The 21,518-nt window shown below is 44.7% G+C and overlaps 1 protein-coding gene across 3 annotated transcripts in view; it reads right to left on the bottom strand.

The window, feature by feature from the left end:
* Nucleotides 1–10,430: 10,430 nt before the first annotated feature.
* The window catches only part of Ext2 (exostosin glycosyltransferase 2), a 140,289-nt gene continuing 129,201 nt past the window's right edge, over nt 10,431–21,518 (bottom strand). For all 3 annotated transcript variants that reach the window (XM_074044650.1, XM_074044652.1, XM_074044651.1), the window contains 4 exons: nt 20,233–20,376; nt 18,355–18,483; nt 17,009–17,091; nt 10,431–11,159 (listed from right to left, as the gene is read on the bottom strand). In XM_074044650.1, the coding sequence (XP_073900751.1) occupies nt 11,021–11,159; nt 17,009–17,091; nt 18,355–18,483; nt 20,233–20,376 (495 nt within the window). In that variant the 3' untranslated portion in view covers nt 10,431–11,020. The remainder of the gene's footprint in view (nt 11,160–17,008; nt 17,092–18,354; nt 18,484–20,232; nt 20,377–21,518) is intronic.

Here is a 21,518-nt window from a genome sequence, read left to right as displayed (position 1 = left end):
TGAGCCCAGACAGGAAAGGGAGAAAGTATTTGTGCTCTCAGCTGAAGCAAGGACTCACTCGTCCTCCTGCCCTTGGGCATCAGAACCTAAGGCTGCCTTGGGGCCCTAGGACTCGCACCAGTGTTCCCCCTCCCCAGGATTCTCAGGCCTGGACCTCAGTCTTAGACTGAGTCATGCTTCTGGCATCTCAGGGTTTCCAGTGTGCAGATGGCCTGCCTCCATCACCTCCTGAACCACTTCCCCTACTTAATCCCACTAATATATCTCTCTCTCTCCTTTTGGTTCTGTCCCTGGAGAACCCAATACAGCCCTGAACTCTTCTCCAGCCTCATCCTTTCTAACCCTCTGCCTGGACTCAGAGCCCCTGCAACTCAAGGACACCCATTCCTCTCCCTCAGGCAAAACGCCTGTCCTGGCCTGCCCACACCCTCTCTTCACCTGGTGCCCACTCTACCCCATAACTTTCCATGGCCCACTTCAGGTGCCCCTCCTTTACCAAGTCAGATGGAGGCTGCTCCTTCCTTAGCAGGGAACACGTATAAGTCCCCCTTTGCCATGCATTGCTTTCCACAGCAGGTGGCACTCGAAGGGACTCATCTCCCTCCTTATCAATCACACAGTTTTCTTCACCTCTATCTGAAGCAGCTGGCACAGGACCTGTCAGATGGCAAATGTCAGTTGGAAAGGTGGCACGTATTCCTCACCAAGAACACAACAGGAAATGTTGAACTGAGGCAACGGAACTGGAACCAGGTGAGGAGGTGAGGATAGTGGCACACAGCAAAACCCAACAAACTGAACTGTAATGGGTTTAACCATGAGTGATCTTTCTTTTAATCTACTTTATTGAGGTTTTTTTTTTCTTTCTAGTACTGGGGCTTGAACTCGGGGCCTACAACTTGAGCGACTCCATCAGCCCTTTTTTGGAAGTTTTTTTTTTTAGATAGGGTCTTGTGAACTATTTGCTTAGGCTAGCTTTGAACTGCAATCCTCCTGATCTCTGCCTCCTGAGTAACTAGGATTACAGGCGTGAGCCACAGGAGCCTGGTGAGTTTGGATGAGTTGGACAATATATATGCATGTAACCAATTATCATGAGAAAATATACAGCATTTCTTTCACCCCCAAAAAGTTCCCTGGTGTCTCATCCTAGACAACTTATAAATGGTAGAAATCGGTTGTTCACAGTCCTGGAGGCTGAGAAGTCCAAGGTGAAGGCACCATCAGACTTGGGATCAGGTGTGGGCCTATTTCTCAATGGTGCCTCTGGGTCAGCACATGGTGGAAGGGACAAACACCCTCTCTTTAGCCTCTTTATAAGGGCACCAGTCCTATTCATGAGGGCAGACACCTCATGACTTAATCGCCAACCCTGCACCATCATAGGAATTTGGGGGAACAGAAACATTCAGACCATAGTTATGTACTGCTCTTCTAATGTGTTTAGAGTCACATCCCCTCTTTGGCTCCTGATAATGGACCTTGAGAGCTTGTTTGGAGGTTCAGCAGGGGAGTGCAGCTACTCTATACCCTTGACCAAAAAATGGTCCTCTTCCTTGGGGGAAGGTTGTCCTCTTTGACTGAGTACACAGCTTCAGGAGGGTGGCACATGGAGCGATGAGGAAGGAAGGGGACACCCGCCTAGCCAGCCAGATCATCTCAATCAACCCTGGTGATCAATGGGGCGACAGATGTCGCAGCCAGATCGCCCTCACATCTGGCTCCTAGTAATGGGTACACTGTATCTCAGCTCTATTTTTTCTTGAACAGTCTTGAGCAATTACTGACCTTTCTGAAGGACAAGTTCTGGATTGATTTTTCTCAGTTGTTTTCCATTTTTCTATCTCATTGATATCTATACTTTAGTCTTTTTTTTTTTTTTCCCAGTTCTGGGGTTTGAACTCAGGGCCTAATGATTGCCAGGCAGGCACTCTACCACTTGAGCTACTTCGCCAGCCCTTTAGTCTTTCTTTTTACTTACTTTGTGTTTAATTTTTTTTTTATTGTTTCTTAAGGTAGAAGCTTAGGTCATTTTAGACATTTCTTCTTTTCTAATTTAGTCACTTCAAATGATAGCTATCTCTCAAAGTACTCTACCCATACATTTTGGTAGTTTTATAATTTTCACTCAACTCAAAACATTTTCTTAATTTCATTTGTCTTTATTAAAAATCTATGCATTATTTAGAAATGTTATTTAATTTCCAGGTATTGGGGATTTCTCCAGCTACCTGTTATTGATTTTTGATTCAATTTCACTGTGGTCAGAGAATGTATTTTTTGTTCTCAATTCTAAAATTACTTGTGGTGAATGTTGCCTGTGCCTTTGGGAAGAAGGTGTATTCAGCTATGTGGAAGAAGCATTCTATAACTGCCAACTAGCCAAGACAGCTGATAGTGTTACTCAGGAGATCTATATTTTTCTGACTATTTTTTTCCTATTAACTTGTTCTGTCAGTTAATAAGAGCATTTAGACATCCATATATAATTATAGGTCTTCTACTTCTCTTTCAGTTGTTTTTCCTTTATGTATTTTCAAGCATTTTTGTTCACTGAATACATGCACTGGTGAATTGGCCCCTTCACCACTATCACTATGAAATGTTTTTTTCTCTCTAGAAAGATAATCACTCCCACTTTCTTGTGATTAATGTTTGCACAGTATATCTTTTCCAAACTTTTACCTTTTTTAACTTTAAAATGTCAAATTTTCCTGATAGACAGTATGTAATTGCTTTTGCTTTTTAATTCAGTCTTTGTTTTTTGTTGGTATAGCAGAATAGCACAGACTAGATAATTTATAAAGAATAGACAATTATTTAGCTCATGGTTATGGAGACTGGGAAGTCCAAGAGCATGAGACCAGCTTGGCTTCTGGTGAGGGCCTTCTTGCTGCTTCATATCATGGTAAATGGCACTGCCAAGGAAGACAAACTTGCTTTAATGACAGCCAGTCTTATGTACTCACTTCTGTGAGAATGGTGCTCATTCATTCATGAGGGTGACACCCTCATGACCTAAAAACTGGTGCATTGGGAATTAAGACTTTAACACAGGGACTTCTGGAGAACACAGTCAAACCACAGAGAATAGTCTAGATAATCTCTGGAGTTTAATTATAGTGGTTAGGCCATTTACATTTAATGCAATCATTGATATGTTTGGATTTAAGTCTACCGTCTTGCTATTTGTTTCTATTTTGTCTCATTTCTTCTTTGTTTACTCCTTTTCCTGTCTTCTTTTTAACAGTGTATTTTTGGTATCCTACTGCCAGCATTGCCTTATTAACTATGCCCCTTAGTAGTTGCTCTAGAGTTTACACCATGCATTTGTAATTTATCACAGCTGAACTTATAGATTTTTCTATTTTCCTTCTTAATTCACCACCAACGCCTTAGTCTTCTTTGTAGTTCTTCCCTTTCTTCTCTAAGATGTACATTGGGCCTAGTGCTCCAGCCCAGTTCTTGTCTTGTTTCTACCTACTATGACTCTCTGGGTAATCTCAACTAGCCCTATGATAGTAAATCCCATCTATATTTTCAACCCTAGCTTTTCCTCTGAGTACTAGGTATCCAAATGCTTAATGGCTGTGGGAGTGGATTATGAGAAGCCTACGAGAACTTGACATAAGCACAGTTGTGCTCAATGATCTACAGGCTGAGTTTGGCATGGCCCCAGCTGCAGAAGAAAGCCAGAGGCAAAATGCAGCACAGCTGCTTTTCCTAAGTTGTTTACATTCAGATAATTAGGATCTCTGGTTTCTCTTGTTACAACGTCATGCCCCTCCCCGAGAACTGCTGCTCCACATCCTTGTTTTCCACTGGATATAAAAGACTCCCTGAAGGAGGATGTGAGGTTTTTTGATGGGGGATTCTGATTAGTTGACTGTGGACTGTTTGAGAGGCTGCTGGATGTTGTGAGTCTCCACCAGAAGAGCTTTCTGCACCGAGAACTTTATACATACATAGGCTTTAGAAAAGCTAAGCTAAAGAAAAGTTAAAGAGAACATGGGACAGTGCAAGTCTGAGGGCCAAGACTTTAAGAGTTACGCTAATGCAGTTTTTAGACATAGCTGCTGTTGTCTGCAAGTCTGAGCACCGAGACTTTAAGAGACAGTGCAAGTCTGAGGAGCGAGACTTTAAGGGAGATTAAAGAAAACATGGGAAAGTGTGAATCTAAGGAAAGAGACTTTAAAGAATAGAAAAGAATCTTTTTAGCCAATTTGCTCCTAACACAATTGGGCCTGGCTTGCTTTTCTGGCATCCTAGCATTCTCTCTTACATGATACACTTCAACCACACAGTGCTTCTTACTATTCTTCAACTAAGCCAAGCTTGTTCCTGCCCAAGGGCCTTTATGCTAGCTCTCCTTGCTCCCTGGTGTCCTCATGGTTCACTCCTTCTTAACAGATATGTGCTTAACTGTCACCTCTAGCCAGCCCCTCCAAAATGCTTCTTCATGCCCAAGGTGTTACTTATCTACAATACTCTGCTTTACTTTCTTCGCAGCATTTATGGACACTTGAGATGATATCTGTTTACTTGTCTTGATGAGTAGGTACATGGCATTGCTCAATGCAGCATCCTCACAGCAAGAACAGTCCCTCACACATACTAAGTGCTCAATAAAGAGTTGTTGACTGAATGAATCCATTGCACAGGCTTTTTATTGTTCCAAAGGGAATTATCTTTACAAGTTACTAGAGTAAAAACACATGAGTAAAAAATTACTTTCCCCTGGTCCTTTCTCTTACAATGAATGAAATCTTATTGTTAGATGCAATTCTCTCCGTTAAGAGACTTTGAGTTCAGGTTGTGTCCATGAAAATATTTCTCTGCTGAGTAACTAACCAGAATAATCTACTCTGAGAAGTAGATAATTGTCGTTAGCCCAAGTTTCAATAAATAAGGATGTGCCCTGCTCATGGTGTCATGGGATACTTTTGGTGTGCTGCCAAAGAAAAAAAACCACTCTTTCGAAGTCATCATTCACAGGCCCATGCAGTGGCTACTTGGGAGGCTGTGGTTGGCTAGATCAAGGTTAGAGGCCAGCCTGGGCAAAAAGTTAGTGAGACCCCCCCCAACCTAAACAAAATACTGGGCATGATGGTGGATGTCTATAATACCAGCTATGTGGGAAGCATAGGTAGGAGGTCACAATCTAGGCCTGCCCAAGCAAAACTGTGAGACCCTACCAGAAAAATAAGTTTAAAAAAAAAGCAAAAAAGACCAGGGCACAGCTCAAGTAGTACAGCATCTAACTGACAAGTGTGAGGCCTTGAATACTGACAAACTAACACACAAAGTCCTCACTCAGGACAGCTCCCGATCCCCAGACTTCCATGTAGCATGCAACACAGCACAGGCTGCCAGGCATTTCCCTTCTACTCCTTCATCCATCTGTTTTATAAATTCCAAAGAAGGGCCAGGTATGAATGGAAGGTGCTATGAGGAGAGAGAGAGAGAGAGAGAGAGAGAGAGCGAGAGAGAGAGAGAGAGGGAATGAGAGAGAGAATCCTTGAATCTTCCATGCACTGGAGAAGGTGGAGTTAATAAAATCCTCTCTTGGCCATGTTGTCAAGACATCAAACCTAGCTGGCGACAAGAACAAGGCTATTAGGAGAGAAATTACTGGTTATGTCCAGAAAGCCAGGACAGGGAACTTGGCGCAGGGCAGGCAGAGGAGCTGAAGGTGAGCCCCTCAGGATCTACCAGAGGAAGACTATTGGAAATCTTAGAGGAACCACTGCCACCACTGTACAATTTTCGTTAATTACCACAATTGTGGCTGTTATCCCCTTAATGAGAAACACAACTTTACTTCTAAGCAGGCAGGGAGGCTGGCAGAAAGCTGAAACCTGAAAATCAGCAGATACAAGGCAGCATACAGCCCTTTCTAGGGAAATTAAGCCACATCCAAAACACAGGGAGAGGACTCCAAATAGCTTCAGACAGCAGCCAGCCATGCAGGGCCCTTACCAGGCACCGGATGGACGTTCGCTGGACTCGTCAAAAGAGGCCCAAGTCACAAGTGCTCATTTCAATAACATAAGAAAATAAACATGGGGCTTATTTATAGCACAGGAAAGGACTGGGGCAAAAGAACCACTCATTTGGTAATCCGCCCTGACGGGGCCAGACAGGAACCAGACCCCCAGGCTCTCTGGTAACAGGGTATGCAGGGAGAGGGGCCAGAAGAGGGCTGGCTGCCAGCATCACCAGGTAAGATCTGGTAAAAGACCTGATTAGGAGAGGGAGACATCTGAGACTCTGTTCCCTCCCCCCTAACCCAGGTCTTCATGCTCTTGCCATCCCAGTCTCTGGCTGAAGGGACTAAGGCAGGGGCATGGACTCCCTCCAGGGCCAGCGTACACTCAAGGGCAGGTGCCATGAGAAAAGGAAACAAGGAAATCTCTTCACATCCGCCATCCGTTGGAGGATGGGTTCACAGAGTCCTCACGTGTAGTCGGGACTGGAACGCCCATGCTTACAGTCTTGGGCATGGATGGCCTCATGCTACTTACAGAGCTCAAGAGTCCTGCAAGCCCTGGGGCCTCCTGAGCACAGGGCAGCGTCTCTGTCAGCTGCACAGTTCCAGCGCGAGCATGCACAGACCACAGCAGAGATGCTCCCCTGTCTCTCCTTGGGGTGGAACTAGTTGTTCTTCAGCCGTGCTCTCTAGAAAACCATAGGCTTATCCTGCATACGAGCCAGTGCTATGAGTTTATATCTGTAAAGAAAAGTCCAAATAGGTGCATTCTGAGGGAAGGTGCTACACGGTGCAAGGCCCTGCAGGTGGCTCTGTTGGCATCATGTGTAGCTCCTGAGAGGTGCTAGGCAAGATGGTACTTTGCTGAGCAGGCCTGTAGCAGACCCACAGAACCTCAAGACTGTGGGAAGAGTTATAACCAGGGGTACAACAGGTTCAGTGCAGAAGAAAGGAAAAAGCTGTTCCCTAAAAAGGCTGCACATTAGAAAATAAAATGCCAGACGCAGATGCTGGTGACTCAGCTGTGTCCTCAAGGAGAAAGCAGCCGGAAGCCAGGACAGGGGCCAGACTCGTCCTCACCATCCTCCCTCTACTGCCAGCAACATTGAGCCCGAAATTAAAAAGTCACAGCACCTCACCGCCTACCGAGTCCCACGGATCCTCCCAGGGAACCTGGAGCCACACACCCATGTAGGGGATTCCTGGGAATCCACTAATGAAGGTGAAGGAAGGCTTAGAAGGTTGCACCCCATCTTCAGATGAACTCACAACTCTCACCTTAAAGATAGGGGATAGTGTTCAAATGAAGAGTAGGTCCTGTCTGCCTGACTTTGCTCTGCCAGAAGCAGCTCAGGGAGGCCTGTCTCCAGATCCTCAGACCTCACATGGTTGGTACAATGGGGCCAAATGCTACCCCTGCTCATGCTCAGAAGTGGGGTGAGGAACAAAACTGGCCCAGGATGGTACCTCCAGGGCCTCCACAGAGCTCTGGGGTAAGCGGCTGCCTCCAGATCCTGCAGTGGAACGCTCAATTTGCGTCTCCTGCCAATATGGTTAGCCCTCCTGCCAGAGCTGCCTCTCAGGAAGTAACTGGGAAAGGTCTGGCTGGCTTTGCATTCTGTCTCTGCCTTTCTGTGCCAGGGCTGCCCAGGGAGCAGCCAAAGACTATCTGGGCCAGGAGGAAAGAGAAAAGCAGCTGACCTCCAAAGGTGCCACTGTCCTAAAGCAAAGGAGACCCTTCCACCCCTGGGCCCAGGGCAGTGCTGATGGGAACCCCAGCAGCCTTAGGCTTTGCCCTGCAGAGCCAGGAAGAACCTTAGCAGAACCCCACCACTCCCTAATCTGGTCGCTCCCTAATCATCTAAGGTTCTTGGATCTTTAACCCCAAATTCTACTTCAGTACTATGGCAGGAAGTCTGATGTCTCCCAGTGATTTGGACACAGAAGCCTCCTTGCAACTTGGGGCTTGTCAGAGACTGGCATCCCAGGAAGGGGCTGGGGCCAGATGAGTCTTTAGCAACTCCTTCAGGCAGTGAGTGCAGGGGCACTCCCCACTCCAGCTCCAGTCCTGCTCTGCACTCCCAGGGAGGTGATCTTTCCCATGGGCAGTAGAGGACCAAGCACCCAAAGCACTTAGCTCAAAGCTAGCTTTGGTTGAGGAGGTAGAGATGTCAGAGTTTTGAACTTGATGACAGTGAATGAAGAGAGACAATGGAGCATCGCTGGCAGGGAAGACCAGAGATTCTGAGAATGAAGCTCTATCATCCTCTTTAATTCTCCCAGAGAAGGCGGTTTGGTCCTAAACCTGTGGGACATGGTAAAATACATGAGCTAAACATATTAACAACCGTCTAATGTTAAACAGGAAAAAAAGTCATTTTAAGCCTGGCATTCCATTCAGGTCAATCCCAGTTAGGTCCCTGGGCAAAGGCAGTGGATCAGAGCAGACACTTGGGACAGTACCAGGGCCAGTTCAAGTTTGCCTTCTCCACAGGCCAGTAGGACACAATTTCTTTAAAAAGATTTCTTAATCTAGAGCCAGCTGCTGTCTGCTATGGGCCAGAACATGACATTTTAATTAGCATCATTGTTCTGCTTCTGAAAGCACTCTGTGGCATCCCAAGGGCAGATGGTCCCAGCCCAAGCTTATGGTTGGGGCCTGCTGGTTAGCAGCTCAGAAGGACACTCACAAGGGGGTTCAGTTCCTGGACCCTGAATCCCTGCACCCTGACTGCCTGCTGCATTCCTGTCTTGCATTTCTGCTATGACTGGACAACCTGTCCCTTCAGGAAGAAACACTGAGGTCTGTCTCAAGTGGCCAGGATGTGATACTCCTTCCTCAATATAAGTTTCCTTCTGCTATGTTGCAAGATGTAACCCCAACACTTCTGTAAATAGGGAGGTACTTAAGTGGAGTTTTAATGTCCTTAACTCCCAACGGCTCCTTCAGTGGTGACAAAGCCACATGCTCCCTGGGGCTCCCAATCATCTCAGATTAGAGCTCCTCTTTCAAAATCTGAGGGCTAACCAGGTTTAAAATAAGACAGAACAATTTCCTATGGAGGGAGAACTGGGTTAGAAACCAGCCACTAAGGTGAGCTCAGTGAGGAGTAAATGGACAAAAGAGCTGAAGAAGCCAGGCTGAGGTGATGTCACATATGCCCCACCAGCACAGTTCCTGGCTTCAGCAGGGACTTCAATGTGGGCCTCCACCCCATGCCCCACATCTTGGGAACAGGCTGTGGCCTCCTGGAAAGAAAAGGCACTCACTGCCATCAGCTTCCTGGACCTGGAGGCGCACAGAAAGGGATTTCTGTGCCTTCTACGGTACCATCCCCAGTATTGCGACCATGAACCCACAAGGCCTTTCCGGGGTCCTACTGATTAGTGTGCATCCTGCAAGTCAAAAGCACTTCTGGAGCACCTGTGTTTGCAGCGCGAATTCGCTGAGTGAATTGTGGCCCCAATGTCTGCATCTGCAGCATGAGCGAGCTGGGCGGGTACTCCTCATCCCTTCTGTAGATAGTCCGTGACTCCATCACTACTGAATCTGAAGCAAGATGCAGCTTAGGACTTCCACTTTCACCTCTGACACCGTCCTCTGGCCCCTCAGTCAGTGGGAACACATGCAAAGTGATGGCTTAAGACCACAGCACAGTCATTGCCCACCTTCGTGTTGCTCAGCACAACAATCCGGGAGAGTGCGAGTGACTTCGACTGGTATACAACTGGGTTTCCATAATCATATCCATATTCTAAGCAAATTGTCATGTATTTTGTGTTCTGGGGACATATGTTATGGCTAAGGCCCAAACTGTGGCTAATCTTAATATTAGAGCCAGATAAATCTGTTTTGAATCCGTAACATTTAACATTTGCCAGAGTAGATTTGTTCATCAACTGGGCTTAAAGAGGTATAATTCACACATGTGCAATATTACTAAATGCTGAAACTTAATGATTTAAATATACCGGCAACTGTTGCAAAGTGGTTGTTATAGCAGCACTTAACGTTAGCCAGAACCTCCCTGGCTAATGTTACATTTATAACAAAAGAATGAGGGAAATTTTGGCATCCTCTTGGGGTGAGGGTCACAAAGACCTCGACTTTTTACAACATGGCACCAGCTAAAGTGACTCAGTGAATGGTTATCATGGGTCTCCTGTTCCCCTCCCCTTCCCTCCAGCACACCTTCAAAACACTGACTGGGCCCTATCAGGAAGCAAAGATTCCTTTGGAGGCTCTGGAGTCATCTGCTCTTAGAATGGCTGTGATCTGGGCCCTTCTTACACTCAATGCACATGGTACCTGACATTTCTCCTGGCTGTGTCTTCCCAGACTGTTGTTAGGCCAGAGGTGGGGTTAAATACACAAAAGAAGGATGGTTCTCTGAACTATCAGAAATCCGTGTTTAAGACACAGTAAAAAAATAAATAAATAAAAAGGAGTAAAAAATATTTTTAATCATATCAAAAACTAAACCAAAGAGTAGTCATTTAGGGACTGGCAGGCTCGGCTCAGAAGCCAGCACTCTTCCTCTGCATGTGCCCGTGCCCCAGGCCCAGGTCAAATCCACAAAGATGCTGGGTTTTGCACCATAGTCCTCCTAAGACTCTCTGGGGTGAAGTAACTGGAAGTGAGGCCTGGGCATCTTGGCCATGATTTCTGGGACCTAGAGCAGGCTGACAGGTTTTCTCCTCACCAGGCAGTTGAGCAGTCAGTGAGCCTATCACCTAGACTCCAAACAAAGGGTGCCGCACTGAATTCAGATCTGCAGCGCACTACCAAGGTGTCTTTCCCTTGGCACCTTCAGAGGGCCACAGGATACTGAGGACACAGTACAGGCTGCCCAGTTCATGGTGCACATAGAGTTTTCAGAGCTCTGTTCTTGGGAATATGGTTAGGTAGACACACATGGCCACTGAGACCCAGGCTGCCCCCTTCTACTCTCCAACACCCCCATAAAAAGTGTTAGGGAGGCCCGTCCTCTTCCTGCCCAGCTTCTGAACAGACCCCCAGAATGGCATGCTTCACAGGCTGCCGATGTTGGGGAAGCTCTTCAGTTTCTCAGGAAAGTCATCCTTGTACAGCACAGGGTCGGCTCGGTGCTCCACCACTTTGAGGGGCATTGTCCCAAAGACAGAAGCAAACTTGTTGATGCACTCAGACCTGTGGGGTTGATAGAGGAGGGCAGGGGGAGCAGAGTGAGAGGGAGGGGTGGGGAGAAAAAGAAGACATTCAGAGGCAAGAAGACAGCAGAGCACATCACGTTCATCGTGGACTAGGGAAATGTGAGTACCTCCAGCCTGCTGCCCAGCTTTTGAAAAGGCGTGTGGACAAATGAATGAGGTGACCTTGGGTCTCTGACTCTGTTTGCTGGGAGAAAGTGAACAGGAGATGCCATTTGGAGGCCATAGGCCTAGGGTCAGAATATCAGCCCCTTCCCCCTACCCCTCAAATTCCAGTCATTCTTCCAGCTCCCACTAACAGGCCTCAAACCCAGGTGGATTAGCTGCCAACAATCCTTAACCCCATCTCTGCCAATTAAAGAGATGACAGAGGATGGGAAGAAAAAGGCCACCTGGATTTAAGCCTCTAGAAGGCAGAGGAAGGGTCTTACCTACGGAGCCAGGGAAGGCAGAAGCAGATAAGGGGCGGTGAAACTGAATTTCAAACAATGAACACTTCATGCAGCCAACATCTATGGAAGGCTGTGTCTGGGAACGCTCAGCCAACTTGCACAGCTCTTCTGACAAAGCCAAGTTTGCACAGTTCTGCCTGTATAACTGGAATGATTTTGGTCGCCCCCACATTAGAGTTAGCAGTGAAAGCCAACCCAGTGACAGCACAGTGCTCTTGGAGGAGGTGGAGGCCAGAACCTTTGCTCCAGCACCCCCATCAAGGGAAGGATCAGGCACGTTTTGCAGAATGGCTGAGGTCAATCAGGCCAACTGAGTGTGACAGCTGGGTAATGAGGACGCGTCAGCACCAACCAGAGGAGAAAACAAGCCTGAGGAAACAGTGTTTGAAGTCAGGGGGTCCTGGAGGATGGATTTCAGAAAGGTCAGTGCTCTCTTCAGTCAGCCCTGGGCACCTGAGAACTTTAGCAAGACAGACTGACCAGTCAGAACCCTCCACCAAGAAGGAGGCAGATTCCAGACAGACCAGAAACCTCTGTGGTCCTCAGAGACACCACTGTAAGCCTAGTTTCAAACTATTCTAATTGAATCACTTTCATTTAAGAGCTCTGGGCTTTAGGAAGGAATCAATTAATGAAGAAGACTGTCATTATCGAGTCCTTTCTCTTGGCCATTATGTTTCCAAAAACAGTTGCTACCATTCATTTTGAGCTTTTAGCTAATGGAATCATCATGCCCACCAATACCACAAATAAACAGCTCCAAGCTGTGCTAAAGTGCTTTCCAGTCCTGATAACCCCACAAGACCTCCTCCTCTTAGTCCCATTTCACAACAGAAAGACTGAGACACACATGGACTAGGTAACACATGTAAGCATCAAAAAACTAGAAGAGCCACAGCCAAACCCAGGCGCTCTGATTCCTGAGCAAAAATCTTATACGAGATGATACAAATTTATTTGTTGACACAATTCTAGGGCCCAATGGGAGGGGCTGAAGTTAACAAGTGCTGAGCCTCGAGTCTTTGCCTGGTCATTTATGTACACATCTCATTGATTCCTGAAGATTTCTTCCCCTATTCCCACCTGCCTTGCCCAGGGCTAGGTTTATGCTAGCCTCCTGTTACAGATTAAGAAAATAACATACAGAAAGGCTAAGGAACTCGCCCAAGGACACTGAGCTGAGTTTCAGCCTCAGGCTTGCACTGGCAGTGGAGAGTGTGCTCTGTAACGGCAGGCAGCCTGCGCCACTCAGGAGGTGGTGTCCAAGGCCCTACCTGGAGGACAGTGGTGAAAAGAGTGAGAAGCTCTAACACAAGTCATGTGGCCCAGGTACTGGACAGGACTTCCCTCTCTTAAATCATGGGCTAAGCTGGTGGCCATGCAAGTCTCCAAGCTTTCTCTTTTGTCAGTGGTTCTGACTGTAAATAGTTACTGTGCTGTGGGCAGGGCCTGGCTTTGCCCAGCGTAAATACCAGCAGTGTATGAAAGGACCCCAAGCTCTTAGAGGAGGTAGTGGCTCTGCAGTCTGTGGAGACTAGTTTTGTTTTGTTTTTGGTGGTGCTGGGCTTTGAACTCATAACTTCATGCTTGCAAAGCAGGCGCTCAACCATTTGAACCACACCTCCAACCCCCATGGAGACTATTAATGACAATGTCTTTTCTGTGACTAGATCTGCCAGTAGGGCCTGGGCCTCATAGAGCTGCTGCTGGGGCTCAGGACAACCTAGCTTGTGCCAGCTGTCTCAGCTCTGGAAAGCACTTGTTTCTGCACAGCCTATGCTATGCCTCCCAATGACAGTGTTTTCTACTTTCCTGTAACCCAAATGATCTGGTGGGGAACAGAGTAGGGTGATGGAACGTGGCTGGCTGCTGATGGCCCACCTGAGCTGCTCTGCCGGGGGGCCGAGGGGAACCCTGTCAGCAACTGTTCTCCTGCGCTGCTTTCTAGTGAAGGGCACACACTAAGAACTGCCAGTGTCTGCATCTGATGTGTTGGAAGCGTCCGGGGAAGAAAGGACTACAGGTTTTGTTTTCCTTTCAAAACCTCCCTAAAGTAACCGGAAGCCTTTGCAACTAACTCTGGAGAAATTGGGGCATGAACAAACATTGCCAGGTCTAACTGAGCTATCCAGGCTTTCATGAATGATTACTTGGTTCACTCCCAGCACATAACACAATGTTTGGTACAGAGATGCTCAAAAAATAATTGGTGAACCTATTTTAGTGGAGGAAAAGATTGAAGTTCAGATAAGGTAAGCCAATTTCCTGAGGTCACAAGGCTACTAAATGGCAAACTCACAACTGAACAAAGATTGGTCTGAATCAAAATACTGTTTTATGAACTCAACACTGTCTTGTCTGCCACGTGGCCTTGGTGAAGGTACTAGTCAAAACGAACAAGTACAGATTTGTCTGGTTCTTTAGGAACTGGTAGATCTTGGAAATTGGTAGTGGGTAGTAAGAGCTACTCTCCTACACAGCTGAGATTTCTGGTCCCAGACTCTCAAACATAGGACTACAATAAGCCTCCTGAACCACAAAACTCAACGAGAGGTCATACATGGTAAAGTGGTTAACTATTTTCACTGCTTTATGGAAAATGTGTATTCTACAAGGGGAACTATTAAAAAAATAAAACTAGTGAATAATTTCACAGTGTAATGCCAACTCTTGGGCTACCCAAGATGGCTTAAATCATGTCTTCCTCCCTTCTATCTACGCACTGTATTTAACAATTCAGTACCTCAATCTTTAGTCCAGGTAGTTTTGCTCGAAGTTGCTCATTTATTTCAGGATGTATTTCCTCCTACTCCTATTAAATTTCTCATAAGGGTATTTTACACTCACTTACACCTCCTCATCACCGACTCATACTCTAGCTTCATCACTTTCTGACATTATTTTTCAAGACCACCAATAACTATTTAGCTCAGAGAGTCTTCCTCAGCCTGTGTTTCCTTTGCTCCTTTCTTATTTCTGGCCCCTCCTGGGTCTCTGTTCTTGGTTCCTGCCTCCCAGACATGATTCTGCCTTGTCTGCTCTTCAGCCAACTGCTGTCAGCGGGGGACAACTTCCAAACACCTGTCTTTGTTTTAACGTCTTTCCGACCACCTGCTCCATGTCTAAATCTACACAGAAGGCAAGACCTCAATCACCCACCTTACTGTTCTCAGTTGTCCTCATTCATCACTCTGTTCAAGGTACAGACACCAGCCATTTGTCCTTCCTTTTTCCTCTCTACTACCTGCACTATTTATTCTGTGAAAGGAATTACCATTTCTTTTGACTTAAAATTGACTTCTTTTCTGCAAACTCCCTACACCTATCTAGGTGAAAGGTAAGTTGTGCCACATCTTCCTGGGGGCTGGGGGGAATCTTGTGCAATTTAATTTGTTCCTTTTTCTCCACATTCAGCTTTGCTCAAGGCTTCTAATTGGTCTTCTTTCTCCAGTCTCTTCATTCTTTAATTCCATCCTATGTACTACTTCCAAATTAATCTCAAAGCAATTCTTTGATAAAGTTAGTTCCTGTTCAAAAATCCTCGATGGCTCTCCAGAGCCTGAAGGAAAAGGTTTGAGCTCCTTAATTGGGTATTCAAAGCCTGTTGCAGGCCAGTATTCTATGCTTTAACCAAACTGAATTTCTTAATGCCTGTCAAATAAACCTTGAAGTTGCTGATGGGCACCTCATCTTGCACAAAGTGTCACTGGCAGGGATTCCAGTGAGTTTTGAAGGCTTTCTTCAAGTGTCACCTCTTTAACAAAATTATTCTGAATAATCAACCTGGCAAGGAGTTTCTTCTTTCCCCCATGAACTGTAACACTTTGAGCCTCCCTCAGGGTACTTAATAACAAACAGCTTTGGATTAAGCTTTGCACACATACAGCAATTATAAACCGATACAACCTGATTCAAGCCCAACAACTAGGTCTCTTCCAAAGAATAGGCTTCTGCATCTCGCTCACTCGCTGACCAGAGTTTAATAGTCATTGTATCTAACTGAACATTCTGTCTCTGCCTTTTAAGGCTCTTTACATTTGCTGTGATTTCAGTGGTGCTATGAAGAGTTGTCTAGCCTCAGCATGAACTTCGAGGTCATTATCAAATCAACTTTTCTCCCTTCACATCCTTTTCCTAATTCCCCTCCCCCAGTTTTAGCTCAGCCCAATAACTACTTGGCTTAAACCTATGAATTTTCCTGAACACAGAAAATGGGTTAGGTTTAATAACCATTTCATGCACTCCAGGAGAACTACAATTGGGGCCTCTTCCAAATGAGCTATCATAGTTATGTCACTGCCCTTTACTGTGTGATACTTAAGATTACCAGTGACAGACATATTTCCAAAATCACAACAATATACAACTTCACATCAACAGTTGGCAAGTCATGTGATTTTGGTAATACATTTATATATGGAAGCGATGGAATTATTTAAAGTTAGAAGGAATAAAGCATTATAGAAGAAAAAGTTTCAGTAGAAAAACCCCTCCATGCTTGAAAGATTTTATTATGGCTTATACATTTCAGAAATGAATTGTACAAGCAGATGCACATGAGGTCGGTGGAAATTTGAACTAGAGATCTCATTCTAAAAGGTTACTGTAACATTCTTGGAGTGCATCTTGGTTCCTTGACAATTGTGCTAGCGGGATGTCAGAGTTGCCATCTCGAGTAAGGAGCTGCCTTCTGGAGGAACTAGATTTGATTCAGGCACTTTGAAGCTTGGATCTTTCGGGATTCAAGTGGGAGCTAGTCAGTCTAGCACAAGATTCTAGCCATCTTAAGGAAAGGCAAACATCTCCCGCTCCTTTTATCCTGGCTTGCAGCCTGGAGCTACATTCCACACATCTGTGCTTGTAAGTAATTGACAGAGTTGAAATAAAAGGATTATTTCAGGAGCCCCTCCCAACTCTCCATAATTTAAACAGTTTGACTTTTGATCCTGTTCTTGGCAGGTGTTTTAGTAGTGTCAGCGAAGGTACTTTGGTTTAATTCTTTCTATTCAAGCTTTTACTGTGACATGGAGCTATTACTCTGAGAAACAATCCAGTATTTCCTTGGAATTAGCTAGCTTCCACCCAAGTGACTGTAGATAGTTAACTGCTTAGTCCACATGGAGAATCTGGCTTTTGCAGCTTAAGGCCAGCTATAGTTTTAAGACCCTTCCAGCCATTACAAATTGAGTGAATAGCATTCCAAATTAATTCTTTAGGTGACCTGGGCTTGAACCAACCCATTTCCCACAGTGCAAAAAGAGGTGACTATGGCTACCAGCTGCTGTCCTTATATCTCCAACAAAGTCCCATAAACAGGCCCAAGGCAGGAAATGGGGATCAGAAGCTAGGGCGGACTTTTGCTCAGAGGCTCACTCACCTCTCCACCATGTGTGTCTGGTCTAGCGAAAGCCCATCAATGGCTGTGCATTCAGGACACTTGAATTTCTTTCGTGGGGTCACCTGCCAGAGGAACACAAAACATACCTGGCTGTCAGTGCTCAGGATTATAAAGTCAGCTGTGACACCAGTCTGTATGCTGAGATGCTGCATGCACGTAGGCACATACACTCACACACCCCTCACCATTCCTCCATTCAACTGAAACTGGCTCAGTCAGCAGCAGAACTCACAAGGGCCCAATAAAAGAGGCTTGGAGGGCTTTTGCCTTCTGTAACTGGAAAGAAGTGGTGATGACAAGCTCCTTAATTCCTGTTTAATGACTGTTTTCTCACTGCCAAGGTCCTTGTATAAACACCATTTGTTCTTGCAGCCATAAGGGCGATGAAATACAACTTCCCATAACTTTCACTGTAACCTTAGTTTCAGCAGGCAGCCTTTCTCTTTCTCTCAGCTGATGGCCAATGCTAGAGCAGCACCTTGCTCTTGAAGATACCCGATTATTTTGCAATTCCCTTCAGTCAGAAAAAAAAAAAAAATCCAATTGTCTCCAACCCTTTGAATTCTTTCCTTGGCCTCCCTTCTATCCTCCCAAACCTTAAACTTCTATGATCTTTCCAGCAAACTCAGAGGAGGCTGCTCTCCTAATCTAGTGAAGATAAGTAAGTAGAGAAATGATGGGAGGGAGAGAAAGCAAATTGAGTCACGGTGAAGATGCAGAGGCACTGTCCAGAGTTAAGTAACCACTACTAAAACCAAAACACATTGAAAAGAAAATTTGGGGGTGGAAGTTACCTTTAAACTAGCCCTTGCCTTTACATTCTTCCATTTTCTTTGCAGTCAGTTGTTCACTGAGACAGCTGGGGGACAGGGAAGGGATTAGGGCAAGACAATGACTTCCCTCTTCCCTAGGTATGTTGTTTAGTGACAAGGAAACAGTGAGATGCTATGTATGCTTCCAGTCTAAGTCTCCAAGGAAGCTGACCTCTCTAGGCAGATTCCTAGAGGAATCCAGAAGGAAAAAGCTGTCAACCTGATTCTATCCATATATAGAAGTGTCCTTCTTCTACATATTGTAGGATCTGCATTCCAGTAAAGTCTGAATTTCAAGACTAGGCATATTTTCAGACCCAAAGACCTTCCATAGCATCTTTATATAATCTCAACTTTTAATATGTTGTGGGAAAGGTACTTTTAAAAACTGGCAATCAATATGGAAAAATAAGGTTTAGGACAAATACATAATTGTTACATAATTGTTCTAATATCTGTGTTTACAATCATAAGAACTTCTTGGGCTCACAGAATGGAGCTTTGTGCTCTTACCTTGATGACAGCTTTCCCTGTGACATTAGCCACCAGGAAATTCATGGCGATGTCTTCGCAGTTCATGTGCGCATCCACCCAGTTCTTGATGTCCCCAGGCATTTTATAGGTATATAGGTAATTAAAATACTGTCAGGTGAGAAAAAAGAAGAGACAGAAAATTCCCTTTGTCTGACACATCAGCAGCAACTTAGTCATGGTATAGGGAAAGAATAATCTTAAGGCTACATCAAGAGAAAGGGCAAAGGAAGTATCGGAATGCTTTTTAGCTGGGCATGGTGACGCACACCTATAATACCAGCACTCTGGAGGCTGAGGCAGGAAGATGGTGAGTAAGCCAGCCTAGTCTGGGTTACTGTGAGTTTCAGGCCTGCCTTGACACAAAACAAAATAAAACAAAACTACCATTACCTATATGTGTGAAATAGAAATTAATGGGTTGAAAAGTTGAGTTGGAGGTATGGCATGAGTGCTGTAGCACACTTGCCTGGCAAGCTCAAGGCCCTGAGTTCAAACTCAGTACCACCACAAAGAAAAGTCAAGAGTAAATAAATAGTCAGGTGTGTTGGTACATGCCTGTAATCTCAGCACTAGGGAGGCTGAGGCAGGAGGACTGTGAGTTTGAGGCCAATCAGGGCTACATAGTGAGACCCTGTCTCCAAAAAAAAACACTCCCAAACAACCAAACAAAAACCCTACATAAACAAATAAATAAAGTGCACATAGTCTACTACTCAAGAATTGTAAACATTAGGGTCTTTGTTTTTGTTTTTTTTTTTGTTTTGTTTACCTAATTCTGGATTTAGAGTCCTGAAAAATATGTGAGCAGCACTGCTGTGCTAACAACAACAGATATAAAACAGCTAAATTAAATGAACTGTGCTGAGCTGAGCAAAATATCAGTTCTTGATGCTACTGTGGAAACAGACAAGTTCTCATTTAATTAAAGCCCCTGCTTCCAGGAAGAACTGAATATTCTAAAATCAAATGGGTATCCCTAATAAAAAAGAGTCAAAACCATGAGGTGATTCTCAGAAAAGAGGAAATACAAAGGCTAATAAATATACAAAAAGAACTGTAATCTCACCAGTAATCAAAGTTAAAACAATACAACTGCTTATTACAATAGCTAAGTTTAATTTTTTGAACATATTGTATGCAAAGGACAGTGTGGTACAATAGTCCATTTTATGTTTTACTGGTGGGAATATATATTAGAACCAGTAATGTGGAAAAACTACATACACATATCTTTAAAAAAAACCCCAAACACCCATTCCCTTTAATAGAAATCTACTTCTAGAAACCTATCATAATGGCCATGAGTACAAACAGAGAAGAAAATGGATACTAATCACTGCTTAAGCATTACATATTAAGCATTCTCTAAAATAGCAAAAATTAGAAACTTAAATACCTAATGATAGAGAAATAGTGACACGTGACTTAGGGATCATTCACATAATGGCACATTACTAATATCCTAAGAAATAATTGTTATGAAGAAATGTTAATGACATGAGAAAATGCTCAGAGTACGTGAAAAAACAGTGGCTAATGAAATTATTATGACTGTTCTGTGTATGCGTGAATAAGTAAATAAAGACAAATTGAAAAAGTATCTAACGACAATAATAATGGTTACCTCTAAGTGGCAGAATTACGAGTGACCTTCTTCATTTTATTGTTATGAATGTCCACACTTTGAAATTTAAAAGGAGCATCACACAGCATGGCACTTCTAAGCCATCTGAGTAGAACATTTGCCTAAACTTGCAACAGGTCTGGAAAGTTAAACTGGGCCAAATGAAATGAGGGTACATAGCACACCCTCTTTGGTGTCACCCTGACATACTCACCCTGGCCCATACCACTTACCTTGTGATAGAAGGCTGCGCCAGTGAGCACCATGGACACCTCGTTAGTCCACTCAGACTCGTACTTCCACTTACTCATCTCATGGTCCCAGAGATGCAGACGACCTGGGTAGCCCACCAGTCGGTCAGGAAATTCCCGCCAGACCTGGGGACAGAACCACATTGACTGTTTAGATGACAACCATTCAGTAGAGAATCAACCAGGTGGTAGTCAGCAGACCTCCAAGGCTCGAATCTGGGTTTCTGAAGATGTTCACTTAAATGGGTGCTAGTTAATCTGCTAACATTCAAAGACAGATGTTGATTCTGATTGCCTCCAAAACTTCCTGTGTATGCTTGGATATTTCAAGTAATGTGGAGTAACAGCTTACCAAACTGGGCTAATATATGATCAACAAAAGAGGTTCCATTCTTAATGAATACACAAATGAAGGATATATGCAACCTTGTAACTCAATTGCCCTGATTAGTATTAAATTGGTGATTAAGAAAATTTACAAAGTCCCCATTTCTATTTTTTTTTAAAAGGCATCTATTTTTCCTGAGCACACACCCATTCTTATGACTATTAAAAGCCTAAAACACAAAGGATTTATGTGATTCTACATTCTGGAACATACTGAGAACAAATACTTGATTTCTGTGTTTGAAGAGGTTCTTAAAGCCAGTTTTGTTGCACAAAACAGAATGTAGTGTGTTGGGTGTGAGGCACTCTCAGCATCTTTCCCCATGTGTTTCTACATAATTCAGTTTAACTTTTAAGAGGGAGAAGACCCATATAAGAATGAGCAGTTACAGCTCACATGCTGTCCCTTTCCCTCTTATAAGTGTCTTTCTGGTTCTTCAACCTTCAGCCAATGAAGGTACAAGCCCAGGCACCATTCTCTTCTCCAATCAGTCGTTTAAAATCCCACCTCTGATCAGATGACCTCTAACTTTATGTTTAGCCCTGAATGCTTCTGAGACAACCAACCTCTTACTGAGTATCTGTACCTGGATAAACAACAGCACCTGCAACTTACCAGGCCCAGCTCTCCATTCCATCTCCCCAAACAAGTCCTCTCAATTTTCTCATCTCAATAAACTGCCCAGCCAAATGCTCAAGCCCAAACACTGGGAGTCAGTCTTCATCCCCTCCCCCCTCTCCCAATCTGTTAGCAATCCTGCTGGTCTCTTTTGTCATCCTCTTACCACCTCCACTGCCACTACCCTGAGCTCCACCCCATCATCTCACCAAAGACCCCTGTGACAGTCTCCCAACTTGTCTCTTTATTGCTGGTCCTGCTC

The sequence above is a fragment of the Castor canadensis genome, chromosome 1, assembly GCF_047511655.1.
Source record: "Castor canadensis chromosome 1, mCasCan1.hap1v2, whole genome shotgun sequence".
Taxonomy (NCBI): Eukaryota; Metazoa; Chordata; class Mammalia; order Rodentia; family Castoridae; genus Castor; species Castor canadensis.
The sequence above is the reverse complement of the archived record's forward strand: the minus strand, read 5'-3'. Positions and strand labels throughout refer to the sequence as shown.